This window comes from Oryctolagus cuniculus, chromosome 7 (assembly GCF_964237555.1).
Source record: "Oryctolagus cuniculus chromosome 7, mOryCun1.1, whole genome shotgun sequence".
NCBI classification, from domain to species: domain Eukaryota; kingdom Metazoa; phylum Chordata; class Mammalia; order Lagomorpha; family Leporidae; genus Oryctolagus; species Oryctolagus cuniculus.
Genome location: NC_091438.1, coordinates 44,614,689 through 44,629,975, shown reverse-complemented (window position 1 = coordinate 44,629,975; position 15,287 = coordinate 44,614,689). Strand labels below are relative to the sequence as shown.

General features: G+C 46.7%; 2 protein-coding genes across 2 annotated transcripts in view; both read right to left on the bottom strand.

The window, feature by feature from the left end:
* The window catches only part of S100A3 (S100 calcium binding protein A3), a 166,256-nt gene that overhangs the window by 124,859 nt on the left and 26,110 nt on the right, over nucleotides 1–15,287 (bottom strand). The gene's annotated exons all lie outside the window — the stretch shown is intronic.
* On the bottom strand, nucleotides 12,728–13,159 carry LOC127493559 (translation machinery-associated protein 7-like). Its single transcript, XM_051857292.2, has one exon. The coding sequence runs from the start codon at nucleotides 13,119–13,121 to the stop codon at nucleotides 12,927–12,929; it is 195 nt and encodes a 64-aa protein (XP_051713252.1). The 5' UTR covers nucleotides 13,122–13,159; the 3' UTR covers nucleotides 12,728–12,926.

Genomic DNA, 15,287 nt, shown 5'->3' with positions numbered 1-15,287 from the left:
TTATCATAAGCAGTACATTTAGTAATAATAATTTTTAAAAATGATTTATACCTTTCAGGGCAGAGCTAATTAGCAGCAGAGGCCAGTTTTGCTGCCTGAACGTCATTTATTAATTACATTGCAGGAGCTATAAAAATCCAACAAAAAATTAGTTAGCTGTTTAAAAAAATTAACTAATGCTGTCCAGGAAGATTTAATCTCATTGGGTTGGAATGCAAATGAGATCCCAGGCGAGATGTTTACCACCAAGATGTAGGGCCAGGACACTGATGAATTTGGTGTTGCACAAGCAGAAGCAAGAAGGCCCTGCAGGAGGGATCCCTGCCCTGAACCTGCTCCCAGACCCATTCTACCAGGAAAAGGCTGGGGGGCAGGCACCCACTTGACTACAACTCAGACTCAAGGTTAGGGGAGCAGTGAAGAGGTCCAGATAGGGAAGCATCCCACCCGCTTCCATACGGCGTGCATTGGTGCCAACAAGCAAGTGGAGAGGCTGGTTGCTCTTTAAGAGTCTTTCCAGGCCAGCGCCGCGGCTCACTAGGCTAATCCTCCGCCTAGTGGCGCCGGCACACCGGGTTCTAGTCCCGGTTGGGGCGCCAGATTCTGTCCCGGTTGCCCCTCTTCCAGGCCAGCTCTCTGCTGTGGCCAGGGAGTGCAGTGGAGGATGGCCCAGGTGCTTGGGCCCTGCACCCCATGGGAGACCAGGAAAAGCACCTGGCTCCTGGCTCCTGGCTCCTGCCATCGGATCAGCGCGGTGCGCTGGCCGCAGCGCACTGGCCGTGGCGGCCATTGGAGGGTGAACCAACGGCAAAGGAAGACCTTTCTCTCTGTGTCTCTCTCTCACTGTCCACTCTGCCTGTCAAAAAAAAAAAAAAAAAAAAAAAAAAAAAGAGTCTTTCCAAAGCAAAGACTCCATGATCAAGTGTGTGCATTCATCACCAGCACCCCTTCTAGACCTGAGGCAGCTGTGCCAGTATTGCCGCCTGCCTTTGGCTTCCAGATGTGGACTACATATGTCATACTTTTGCTGTTGTATGGTCAGCTTGTTTTGTTTCATCCCACTGAATTCCCAGTTGGCAGAAGTTAGGCCGAAATACCATGTTGATCTCAGTGCTTACAACTGGAAAATTACACACCTCTATCAAGTGACAGGTGTGTCCTATTGATTAAGAGGCTGGACTCTTGGGGCTGGCATTGTGGCATAGTAGGTTAAGCCCCCTCCTGTGGCGCCGGCATGCCATACGAGCACTGGTTTGAGTCCCGGCTGCTCCACTTCTGATGCAGCTCCCTGCTGATGGCCTGGGAAAACAGTGAAAGATGGCCCAAGTGCTTGGGCCCCTGCATCCCCGTGGGAGACCCAGAAGAAGCTCCTGGCTCCTGGCTTCAGCCTGGCCCAACCCTGGGCGTTGCAGCCATTTGGGGAGTGAAACAGCAGAGGGAAGATCTCTCTCTCTATCTCTCCCTCTGTCTGTAAATCTGCCTTGCAAATAAATAAATCTTGAAAGAGAGAAACAGACAGACAGACACTGGACTCTGGAGCCAGCATGCCTGGGTTCAGATCCCAGCTCTGCCATACATAACCCATGTGATTTGGGGCAAAATAGTGAACTTGTCTTCACCTTCACCTTGCTGTTTGACAACCCTGGAATGATCATAATAAGATCTACCTCATGAGGGTTATTTTGGAAGATTACATGAGTTGATTCTTCTGATTCCATGCTTGGAACTCTGACTGGCAAGTGGCAAGAACTAGGTAAGTGTTAGTATTATACAATCTACATTATGCAAACCATAATGCCAGATGCAGTGAGTTTGTGGCATCCAGAGAGCAAGTGGAAACAAAATGTAACCTCTGATTGGACCCCTCAGGAACAAGCACTGGTAAGATCCAAAAGTCTGAGTTAGGAAAAAGTAGAGATTATGCAGTCCAGTTGCACAACGGGGCTGAAATCCTCTGTGAAGTATCTGTAGTCATCAGTGTTCTATGGGAAACTTTCAGGGACTCCTTCCCCCCCTTTCTGAGAGGCAGAGAGACAGAGCTCCCTTTTGCTATTTCACTCCCCAAATGCCGACTAGGACAGTAGACTGTCCTGAACTGTGCACGCTCTGTTCCAACAACAGTGCCTGCCTTTTTTTCTTCAATGTTGGAGTCCCGGCAATATGGTATCACTAGTTTCTCGAGAGATTTCTCTAAGACCTGACTCCGAACTCTTTACCATTCTAGCTGAGTTCCCATGGGTTTTCCCTAATTTGTCAACATCCCTTGGACAGCCGGCCTCCATGCATGGAGCAAAATTGGCCAGGTGTCTCTGGGACTTGTGGCCGCACATACAACCCTTCCCACTACCTCCACAGGTCTTTAAAATTGTGGCTGTTAATCCAAGTCACATTCACCTTGATCTCTATTCAATTTTGAAGTGAAAAATGTCTGCTCACTAAAGACTCTATACAAGCTATGGGGGACAGAGGGTTATGGCACAAAGAACACAGTATTTCTATCCAGAAAGGCCACTAGAAGGTTCGCCATCTTTTCCGAGTCTCTCTCCAGCTGACCCCAGCCAGGGAAGAGCCCAGTTTTATGTCACCTAAAGTTTATATAATTTGATGGGTCAGGGGCTGGTGCTGTGGCATAGCAGATAGAGCTGTTGCCTACAGTGCTGGCATCCCATATGAGTCCCATATGAGTCTGGGCTGCTCCACGTCCAATCCAGCTCTCTGCTGTGGCATGGGAAAGCAGTAGAAGATGGCCCAAGCCCTTGGTCTCCTGCACTTACTTGTGTGGGAGACCTAGAGGAAGCTCCTGACTCCTGGCTTCGGATTGGAGCATCTCCAGCCGTTGTGGCCATTTGGGGAGTGAACCAGCAGATGGAAAACCTCATTCTCTATCTGCTTCTGCCTCTCTGTACCTCTGCCTTTAAAATAAATGAATACATTTTTAAAAAGATGCATGTATTTGAAAAGCAGAGCTAGAGAGAGAAACAAAGAGAGATATCTTCTATCTGTTGGCTCACTCCCAAGACAGCTGCAACAGCCGGAGCTAGGCAATCCGAATGCAGGAGGCTGGAGCTTCCTCTGGGTCTCCCATGTGAGTGCAGGAGCCCAAGCACCTGGACCATCTTCCCCTGCTTTTCCAGTCCATTATTAGGGAGCTGGATCAGAAATGGAGCAGCCGGGACTCAAACTGGTGGCCATGTGGGATGTTGGTGCCGCAGGCAGCTTTACCCACCACATCACAGTGCCAGCCCCATAAATAAATACAATTTAAAGCAAGAACAATATACCTTGGAACTCTTTCCATATCAGTTTGGAAAGAGCCTTATTATCTTGGTAGACAGATAATATTAATTTTATGGCTATGCCACGAGCTAGTAGCCTGCCTGAAGGACATTTATGTGTGTTCAGTCTAATATTATATACAATATTTCATCTCATACCTACACCAAATATGTAATCTCTTATCTATATCATGTTCCACACAGTGTATCTGCAAGAAAAAAAAACCCTAAAGTGGTATTGCTGAGTCAAAAGATATAAAACACATCTATAACTTTTATATCTATTCCAAATTGCCCCCATATGGGACTTACCAACTTGTGCATCTGCCAGAAATGCATGGCTATGACTAATTCCCCAAAATTTTAACAACACTGTTTTCAAACTTTGGGATTTCGGCCAACCCGACAGATGAAAAATGGTATCTCAGTTTAGGTTTATTTGCTCCATTTAAAAAAAATTTGAGGTAAAACATACATAAAGTGTACAACTCAATACAATTTTATATTTGCATACAAAGGTACTTCAAAAAGCTCATGAAAAATGCAATTTAAATCTGTTTACTTTGGTCCAAAAAAATAAAATCAAAATCCAGGGAGTGAGGATTGGCCTAGTGGTTGAGGCATGGATTAGGATGCCCCTAATCAGAATGCCTGGGTTAGAGACCCACCTCTCGCTCTTGACTCCAGCTCTCTGCTAAGGCAGACCCTGGGAGGCAGCAGAGATAACTGGGTGGAAGCCTGGATTGAGTTCCTGGCTCCCAGCTTCAACCCCAGCCCAGCCCTGGCCCATTCCAGGCACCCGGGGTGTGAGCTAGTAGATGGGGGCTCTCTCAAAAAGTTTTTTTTAATTAAATAAAAAATTTTGAAATCCATGCGTAGCTTTTTTCACAATGTTAAATTCTCCAAAATCTTTTTGAAGGCCCCATGCATGCAGATTTCAAAATCCATTGCACCAAACTTAATTACATTTCTATGAACTTTTACAAGTACCCTCACACATCCAGAATCCTTGCCCAGAAAATGATCTGATTTTCCCCAGCCCTCAGAGACTCCTCTATATGCCTTCCTAACCAACACCTCTTCCCACCCTCAACCCCTCAGAGGTAATTCTTCTTTTTTCTTTTTTCATTATTCCTAATTCTTCTTTTATGAGAAAGCATCAAGATTATTTTATTAGGGGCTGGCGTCATGGCTCACTTGCTTAATCCTCCACCTGTGGCGCCAGCATCCCATATGGGTGCCAGGTTCTAGTCCCGGTAGCTTCTCTTCCAGTCCAGCTCTCTGCTGTGGTCCGGGAAGGCAGTGGAGGATGGCCCAAGTGCTTGGGCCCCTGCACCTGCATGGGAGACCAGGAGAAAGCACCTGGCTCCTGGCTTCGGATCAGCACAGCTCTGGCTGTAGCGGCCATTTGGGGAGTGAACCAATGGAAGGAAGACTTCTCTCTCTCTCTCTCTCTCTCTCTCTCTCTCTCTGTCTATAACTCTACCTGTCAAATAAAAAAATTTTTAAAAAGATTATTTTATTATTATGACTTTTTTCTTTTCCCACCCTCCTCTCATTTTTTAAAAAGATTTTATTTATTTATTTGAAAGTCAGAGTTACAGAGAGGCAAAGGTAGAGACAGGGAGATATCTTCCATCCACTGGTTCACTCCCCAAAAGGCTGCAAGGACCAGAGCTGAGCCCATCTGAAGCCAGGAGCCAAGAGCTCCTGCATAAGTACAGCGGCCCAAGCACTTGGGCCATCTTCCTGCTGCTTTCCCAGGTGCATTAGCAGGGAGCTGGAATGGAGGTGGAGCAACTGGGACTCAAATGGGGGCCCATATGGGATTCTGGCACTGCAGGTGGCGGCTTTACTCACCACACCACAGCACTGGCCCTCCCCTCTTATTAATATAAACATTTGATGCCAAAGACATGAAGGTAATTTTACAAACTCAAGAATTTTTATAAGCACACGAAATTTTAAGTACATGAATTTTCCATTTTATTGTAGTTTTTATATCATGCCAATTCAAATGCATTTCCCTACAATTAGGCTACCATAGTTCCTTTGGAATTTTTTTCAGTCTTCTCTAACATGTGAGTTTACCAAAGACCTTGAAGTTAAACAAACAAAATTACAGATGACTAACTTGGAGATGAATGAGACATGAAGTGATTATCAAATGATGCTTGGGAGTGTGCATCTTCAACAAGACAGTTGATGAAAATGCTTCCTCTTATGAGGCCAATGCTGTGGCACAGTGGGTTAATGCCCAGGCCTGAAGTGCTGGCATCCCATATGGACACCGGTTCGAGACCCAGCTGCTCCACTTCCCATCCAGCTCTCTGCTCTGCCCTGGGAAAGCAGTTGAAGATGACCCAAGTCCTTGGTCCCCTGCACCCATGTGGGAGACCCGGAAGAAGCTCCTGGCTCCTGGCTCCTGGCTTCAGATCGGCGCAGCTCCGAAGCCATTGCACTCAGCTGGGGAGTGAACCATCGGATGGAAGACCTCTCTCTCTCTCTCTCTCTCTCTCTCTCTCTCTGCCTCTCCTTTCTCTGTGTAAATATTTCAATTAAATAATAAATCTTAAAAAAAAAAAATGCTTCTTCTGTCCAAACCTGCAAAACACAAGGGCAGAACAAGAGCCCAACAAAGAAAGCATCTACAGCTTAAACCTTTCATAGGTGGAACCTAAAAGAAGGATATCAAAACACCTTCCTGCATATGAATGGGTCTCCAGTACTTCCGTGTGGATGGACTTACAGAGATGGACGCCCAAGACAGATTAATCTACATACCACATTGGCTCTTGTTGTACCCAAAGAGCCCAAAGAGCTTATTCCCCGTGCAAATCCAAAGGTGGAAGGATATACACACAGGTGTGGTGATCTACAAGAGCAGGCTGTAGCAGAGGCTGTGGTGCTGGTACAGCTCTATGGATTGTTCCTTCCACAAAGACCAAGTAGAACAGTCCTGCTAAAGTCATCAGTGCAATAAGAAAACTCAAAGTAAGAAACATTCTTCTCTCCCACTTATTACCACCACCTTGTTTCAAAAGGTATGTGGTAGCGCCCAGTGTTGTGGCTCAGCAGGGTAAGCCACTGCTTGCAATGCATCCCATATGAGTCTTGGTTGTTCTGCTTCCAGTCCAGCTCCCTACAAATGTGCCTGGGAAAGCAGTGGAAGATGGCCTAAGTGCTCGGGCCCCTGCACCCATGTGGAAGACCTGGTAGAGACTCCTGGCTCCTGGCTTCAGCCTGGTCCATCCCTGGCCATTATAGCCATTTGAAGAGTGAACCAGCAGAGTTACAGAGAGAGAGGAAGAGAGAGAGAGAAAGAGAGAAGAAGACAAAGAGAGAAAGAGAATCTTAAATCCACTGGCTCTCTAACCGAATGGCTGCATGGGTTGGAGCTAGGCCAGGCCAAAGCCAGAAGCCAGGAACTCCATCCAGTTCTCCCACATGGGTGTCAGGGAAACAAGCACCTGGGCCATCTTCTGCTGCTCTCCCAGACACATTAGCAGGGAGCTTGATTGGAAGTGGAGAGCTAGGACTCCAACCAGTGTGCATATGCGGTGCTGGTGTCGGTGTCACAGGCAGTGGTTTAACCAGCTGCACCACAACACCAGCCCTGGTTGCTGTTTTTGACAAGTTATGATCTTGCGCCACTGTGTTTCTTCTTGCTTCTGATTCTAAGGATGATCCTGGCTGCTTGTGGTATCATATTAGGAATCCCACCACTGATTGGTTAGGCTATTTCTACCTAACCAGTTCACAGGTTGATGCTTCTTATCTAAGCTGCTGCTTAGCAGACGGGGAACTCCAGCAGCACTGGGCGGAAGGTGCTGGGCTGTTCCTGGGACCCCACGGCGCTGAGTCATGTCTGCCCCATGCTCTGCTCACCATGGGCTGACAGCTGGCGGCTGTGCCTCGGTACACCCTCTGCCAGCTGCCCATTGGTCTTAATTCTATCGGAACAGGCAAGTTCTAAGGTTCTGAAACTTCATGCCCACAACATCACACCACATGTGTTCAGTGTGTCTGGATTCATTCAGCTAGCATTATGTCTCTCAGATGAAGTCAGTGGGAATGAGTTTTCCCTTACTGCCATATAGTGTTCCAGACTGTGGCTACAATGCATCTTTTCTAATGTCAATGGGTTTTCAGACTGCTTCTGATTTAAAAAAAAAAAATTTATTTATTTTCATTGTGTGTGTGTGTGTGTGTGTGTGAGAGAGAGAGAGAGAGAGAGAGAGTCTTCCACCTGCTAGTTTACTCTCCAAATGCCTGTAACACCTAAGGCCAGGCCAAGCCAAAGCCAGATGGCAGGGACCCCAGTACATGAAATATCACCTGCTGCCTCCCAGGATGCATTAACAGGAAAATGGATTGGAAGCAGAGTAGCCAGGACTCACTTCCAGGCACTCTGATATGGTATGCAGGAGTGCCCAGGGATGGTTTACCCTGCTACTCCACAATGTCCAGCAAGAACTTTTTGGCTATAAGAAATGGTGCTGCTACGAACATTTTTATGTATGCCTTTGCTGGACTCCTGTACTCATTTGTCTTGGCTACTCCCTGGTGTTGGAACTGCTGTATCGCAGAATGAGCAATTGTTTAGCTTTGTAAGATACTGCTCAACAATCTATCAAAGTAGGGCACAGTGAGCAGTACTACTTCCTGCAATATACGAGGGCTGGTTGAAGTCCCAGCTGCTCCACTTCCAATCCAACTCCTTGCTAATGCATCTAAGAAGGCAGTGGAGGGGCCGGCGCTGTGGCTCACTTGGTTAATCCTCCGCCTGTGGCGCCAGCATCCCTTATGGGTGCCAGGTTCTAGTCCCGGTAGCTTCTCTTCCAGTCCAGCTCTCTGCTGTGGCCCGGGAAGGCAGTGGAGGATGGCCCAAGTGCTTGGGCCCTGCACCCCATGGGAGACCAGGAGGAAGCACCTGGCTCCTGGCTTCGGATCAGTGCAGCTCCGGCTGTAGCGGCCATTTGGGGGGTGAACCAACGGAAGGAGGACCTTTTTCTCTCTCTCTCTCTGTCTAACTCTATCTGTCAAATAAAAAAAAAGAAGAAGAAGAAGAAGGCGGCAGTGGAACCACTGCCTAAGTGGGGTGGGATGCAGGTGCCGCAGGTGGATGCTTAACTTACCATCCCACAGGGCTGGCCCCTGTCAGCCGGCGCACCGCGCTGATCCGATGGCAGGAGAGAGGTACTTATCCTGGTCTCCTATGAGGTGCAGGGCCCAAGTACTTGGACCATCCTCCACTGCACTCCCGGGCCACAGCAGAGAGCTGGCCTGGAAGAGGGGCAACCGGAACAGAATCCGGCGCCCCGACCGGGACTAGAACCTGGTGTGTCGGCGCCATAGGCGGAGGATTAGCCTATTGAGCCATGGCATCGGCCCCCTGTCAGTTTTAAATTGTGGCCATGCTAGTTAAGTTTTTGGTGGGATATCATGGATTTATTTTTGAAATTTTAAAATTTGGGGGTGTTTGGGGCAGCTGTTAAGCCACCATTTGGGACACCCACATTACATTTTGGAGGGCCTTGGTACAAATCTTGGCTCTGCTCCCAATCTTCCAATTCTAGCCTTCTGCTAATGAGCACATGGGTGGCAGGAGCCCAAGTACTTGTACCATCTTCTGCCACTTTTCCTGGTGCATTAGCAGGCAGCTGGATAAGTGGAGTACCTGGAACTTGAACCAGTACTTGGGTATGGGATACTGGCACCATAGCTGCTAGCTTAACCTGCTGTGCCACTGTGCCACAAGATCAGACAGATGAGAGCATTCTCTGTCTGTCTCTCAGCATTTCAAATAAATTTTTTCTAACTTAAATAAAAAAGGGCTGGTGCTATGGTGCAGCCGATAAAGCTGCCATCTATAGCACCAGCATCTCATATGGGCACTGGTTTGAGTTCTGGCTGCTTTACTTCGATCCAGCAGCTCCCTGCTAATGGCCTAGGAAAGCAGCCAAGGATGGCCCAAGTGCTTGGGCCCCTGCACCCACAAGGAGACCAGGAGGAAACTCCTGGCTTTGGTCTGTCCCAGCCCCGGTCATTTCAGCCATTTGGTGAATGAACAAATAAATAGAAGATTCTCTCTCTCCCTGCCTCTCTTTCTCTCTTTATGTAACTTTGCCTTCCAAATAAGTAATAAATCTTAAAAAAAGATTTCCTGGGGCTAGCGCTGTGGTACAGTGGGTAAAGCCACTGCCTGCAGTACCGGCATCCCATATGGGCACTGGTTCAAGTCCCAGATGCTCTACTTCTGATCCAGCTCTCTGCTATGACCTGGGAAAGCAGCCTGTTAATTATTTTTTTATTATTATTTTTTGACAGCAGAGTGGACAGTGAGAGAGAGAGAGACAGAGAGAAAGGTCTTCCTTTGCCGTTGGTTCACCCTCCAATGGCCGCCGCGGCCGGTGTGCTGCAGCCAGCGCACCGCGCTGATCCGATGGCAGGAGCCAGGTGCTTCTCCTGGTCCCCCATGGGGTGCAGGGCCCAAGGACCTGGGCCATCCTCCACTGCACTCCCTGGCCACAGCAGAGAGCTGGCCTGGAAGAGGGGCAACCGGGACAGAATCCGGCGCCCCAACCGGGACTAGAACCCGGTGTGCTGGCGCCGCAAAGCAGAGGATTAGCCTAGTGAGCCGCGGTGCCGGCAATTTTTTTTTTTTTAGATTTATTTATTTATTTGAAAAACTTACAGAGAGAAGGAGACAGAGAGAGAGATCAAGATCTATCCACTGATTCACTCTTCAAATGGCTGAAACAGCCAGGGATGGCCAGGCTGAAGGCTGGGTCTCCCATGTGAGTGCAGGGGACCAGGTATTTGTGCCATCTTCCACTGCCTTCTTAGACACATTAGCAGGAAGCTGGGTTGGAAGAGAAACAGCTGGGACTTGGGCAGGTGCCCACGAGGGATGCAGCAACACAGGTGGCAGCTTAACCTGCTGAGCCACAACACCAACCCCCCGTTGTTAATTGTTTTTTAATATAGAAGAGTTCATTAGCCCTATATCTAAAAGGCGTTAGCATTTTTGACAGGTAGCTATTTTGTACAATGTCCCTCAATTCCAATGTGTCTGATTCAAGTCTAAATCATTATTACTTTGGTTTTTGTCAAATATTGAATTTCTCATTGTCAAGTTTTGGAAACAGCAGTGTGGACAGAATTTTTTTTAAGTGTGGTCAAATGTATATAAAATTGCCACTTTAACTCTTTTTTTCTCCATGAACAAGTTTATTCCAACAGTAAGTCTGAAACTGTTGCCTTAAGCAAGGGTTAGACAAAAACAATGTCAGGAATAGACAATTTCCTACAGTCTCAAATACATAAAAGTTCCTTTTGCACTATACTTTTAAATGTTTATTTTTTAATTTTCATTTACTTGAAAGGCAGAGTGGCAAAGGGAAAAAGAGATAACTTCCATTCATTGGTTTACTCCCCAAATTCATGCAACAGCAAGGGCTGGGCCAGGCCAAACTGGAAACCAGGAATCTTGAATTCCATCCTGATCTCCTATGTAGGTCACAAGGGTTCAAGCAGGAAGCTGGATCAGAAGTGGACTCCAACCAGGTGACCCTAGCAGCAGCTTAACCCACAGTCCTGCAATACCTGCCCCTCCTCTGCACTTTCTTCAACAATCATCAACAAGTGGGTCCAGCCCACATTTGCTTTGATCTATCTGCTGGGCCAACTAGAATCTCTCTCTCTTTTTTCTAAGATTTATTTTATTTATTTGAAAGGCAGAATGATAGAGAGAAAGAGAGAGAGAGAGAGAATCTTCCATCTGTTGGTTCACTCCCCAAATGCCTACAATAGCCAGGGCTAGATCTGGCCAAAGCCAGGAGCCAGGAACTCTAATGGAGTCTCCCCTTGTGGGTGGCAGGGACTCAGAGAGTCGGGCCATTGTCTTCTGCCTCCCAGGCACATTAGCAGGAAGCTGGATGGGAAGCAGAGTAGCCAGAACTACAACAGGGCACTCTGATGTGGGATGTGGTGGCTTAACCCATTGTGCCTCAATACCTGCTTACTGATTTTTTTAAATTATAGAAGTTAATAGGAGACAGTGATATAGGGTAGTGGTCAAGCCCCCCCCCCCTCCAGGGCTGGCATCCTATATGGGCGTGGGTTCAAGTCCTGGCTGCTCCTGTTCTTATCCAGCTCTCTGCTATGGCTTGGGAGAGCAGTAGAAGATGGCCCAAGTGCTTGGGCCCCTGCAGCTGCATGGGAGACCTGGTAGAAGCTCCTGGCTCCTGGCTTCGGATGGGTGCAGCCCAGACTGGTGCGGCCAATTGGGGAGTAAATCAGCAGATGGAAGACCTCTCTCTCTAACTCTCCTCTCTCTGTGTAACTCTGCCTTTCAAATAAATAAATAAATAAATATTTTTTTAAAAAATTAATAAAATAGGGGCTGGCGCTGTGATGTACTGTTCTAAGCCACCGCCTGCAATGCCGGCATCCCATATGGGTGCAGGTTCTAGTTCCAGCTGCTCCTGTTCTCATCCAGCTCTCTGCTTTGGCTTGGGAAAGCAGTAGAAAATGTTCCAAGTCCTTGGGGCCCTGCACCCGCGTGGGAGACCCAGAAGCAGCTCCAAGCTCCTGGCTTTGGATGGACTCAGCTCCTGCAACCATTTGGAGAGTGAACCAGCAGATGGAAGACCTCTCTCCCTGTCTCTCCCCTGTGTCTGTAACTTCGCCTCTCAAAAAATAAATAAATAAAAAATAAAAGAATGTGTATAGAAGTTGATAAAATAAGTCATGGGAGATCACGCTGGTTAGGTGGGGTGGATCAGATAAGATTATGGAGGGTTCTGGAGAATTCAGGTGTCCAGTGTGGTTTAGGAAGTTACAGAAGTGGCAAGATGTTTAAGACTTTGTAATCTATTGTAATCCTCAAGGAGATACATACGTATACACAAGTATATATATGGCATTGGCCTGAGAGGAAGAACAAATTCCAGAGACATTTCTTCTTTTTTTCCCCCCTCCCCCCCTCCAGAGACATTTCTAAGAAAACAGTCAAGAGGATTTTGTTGACTAATTGAATGCAAAAGAAAAAAGAATGAATTTCAGAAACAAGTTCCTGGAGTGGGCATTCGGTGTGGTGCTCAGTGGACTGAGATCCATGCTTGTGTGCCATGCTGGAGTGCCTGGCGTCGAGGCCTGGCTCTGCTCCCGACTCCAGCTTTCATGTGTACCCTAGGAGGCTGCAGATGATGGCTCAAGTGGCTGGGCCTCTGCCACCCACGTGGGAGAACCAGACTGAGTGCCTGGCTCCTGGTTTTGGCCTGACCCTGGCCTAGTGTCAGCTGTTGCAGACATTTGGGGCATGAACCAGTAGATGGGAGATCTGTTTGCTTGTCTTTCAGCTATAATTAATAAATAAAAACTAAAAAAAAAAAAAAAAGCTGCTGCACTTGAATTGAAAGGAAGTTAAAAAAATTTTTTTCTGTGACTTTTTTTTTTTACAGTACAGTGGGGTTTATTCCCCTTTTTACAAAATTTTATTTGTAAATGTACAACAGGCTCCAAGATAACACTTAACTCTTAACACTTCATTCTAACTACGGTGGCATAAGATGTTATGGCCGGGAATCGAGATGTTTAGCTAGGAATGCAATCAAGGGCGTCATCACTTCAGGCACAAGGAACAGCTTACTTTTTGGCAGATTTCTTAATTCCACCTGTGGCTAGGGGGCCCTCCCCCAGCGCCTTCGCTTTTAGCTCCTCAAGTTTCTTCTGCTCCTCTTTCTGTCTTTGCTTGAAAGCCTTATCTTCCTCATCCATCTCCTTGGCCTGCTTCTTGGACTGTTTCAGGGGCTTCTTCTTGCCACCTTCCCGGCCGGACATGGCGCCTGCCTCCCCTTCCCCAGACCCTGCCACCGGAAACGGGCTTCTGTGATATTTTGACAACAGACAGATTAATAGGGGAAAAAACACATAATTTTGTTAAAAATTAAGAGCTAGGAGAGGAGCCCGCACTATACTGGGCTAAGCTGCCACTGGGACCTCCCGCATCCTGTATTAAAGCAGCTGGTTCAAGTCATGGCTGCTCTGCCTCGCATCCATCTCACTGCCTGGGTAGCAGTGGATGACAGCCCAAGTGCTTGAGTTCCCGCCACCCACATGGGAGACCTGGATGGAGTTCCTGACTCCTGGCTTCAGGCTAGCCAGCCTGGGTTGTTCCTGGCATTTGGGGAGTGAACCAGCAGATGGAAGATCCCTCTGTGTCTCGTTTGTCTCCCTGTCTTTCAAATAAAAGTAAACAAATAAATCTTTCATTTAAAAAAAGAGGGGAGCTAACTACAAAGTATGAGACTGAAAGGCACATATGATACAGAAAACATCTGAGGCTCCTGGGCAGGTGAGCAGTGGTAAATGCACCAAACAGTCTTTATTTTGCAGATAAAAAAACTTCCCAGGTAAGAGCCATCAGAAGGTCACCTGTGCTAATCCTGTCCTGGGTCAGAGGTCAGACCCTTAATCATCTCTTGCTGTGACAGGATCTTTTCTAGACTGGAGAGGGAAGGCCTCAGAGAAAGCCTGCTTGCACTGCTCTTTACTTCTACAGATGCAAATCTCCCCAGCAAAAGAACGGCTCTCGGAGCTTGCCCTGTCTGCAGCCTCTCTGATCAACCATTTCAAAATATGCTAAAGAAGCCTATTTCAGGCGGCCTGTTTTGATCTCCTTCTTGTTGCTGAGGGCAAATGCTTACACTGACACAGATAAAGCAATTGGGAGGACAATACAGGGTTTCCAGAAACCTTTCTAATCACGAATCAGTGATTCCATCTCTCCCAAACACCTATTCACTTCCATTTAAAATGTATGAGATTAGTTAAGGTTTCCAGGTGTTATGTTACAGGACTAGGCACCTTGAGTTAGAGAAAGGTGTTATTAGCTTTGTGGAATTTATTACAGGAAAAACACTTTCATTTATTTCCATTTGCCCACATCTTTTCTTGTGTTTCTGATATTATCAGATTTTTTTTAATGTGAAAAGAACATTCTTCACTGGAGTATGCCTTTTGAAAAAAAATCAAGAGACTACATTAAAGGTAAAATTCCCCAGATCACCACTCCATTTTCTACTTTGTGTCAATAAAAAGGCAAAATGTTGTAGGGCTGAAGTATACATGTTCTGGAGCCAGACTCCTTGGGTTCAAATCCTGGCTCTAACATTTCCTAAGCCATAGGACTTGGACAAATGATAAAACTTCTCTGTGCCTCCATTTCATCACCTGTAAAGTGAGGATGATAAGAACATGTAACAAACATATAAAGAAATGGAATATTGCCTGACATATAGTAAGCTATATGTAAGCTGTTGTTTTATTAGTATGTATTTATGAAGATCTATAGCTTATTTCCTGACCAAAATGTAAGCTATTACTGCTCCTCTGGTAGCGTATACACTAAAACTAGAAGGGTGGGGGTAAGCTATTAGAGAAGGGTAAGGTTTCCTATTACAATATTTTAAAGTCAGGATTTTAAAAATAAACACTGCATTTACATGGTGCCTAATTTTAAAATCCTCAAAGCCTATAAACTGCAAATCTTTCTCCCATTCCATTGCTTAGCTATCTAGTCCCACACCCAGAGACCAGTTTTGTGTATGCTTCCAGATATAGTCTATTTATTTATAAATATGCTTATATTTGTATATTTCTCCAGCTCCCACTTTTTTTTTGTTTGTTTAATTAATTTATTTAAAAGGCAGAGGGGGAGAAGAGAGAGAGAGAGAGAATCATCCTTCCGCTGGTTTACTCCTCAAATGCCTGCAGCCACCAGAGCCGTGCCAGGCCAAAGCCAGGAGCCAGGAACTCCATGCAGGTCTTCCACATGGGTGGCAGGGACCGAGTGAGCCATCACCTGCTGCCTCCCAGTGTATGTGTTAGTGGGAAGCTGGAATCAGGACTCAAACTCAGGCAATAAACAATGAAGATGTCTCTAGTAACATCCCATCCATTTAATTGAAGGCCTACCCACCCCTGATGTCTTTGAGCGGGTATTAA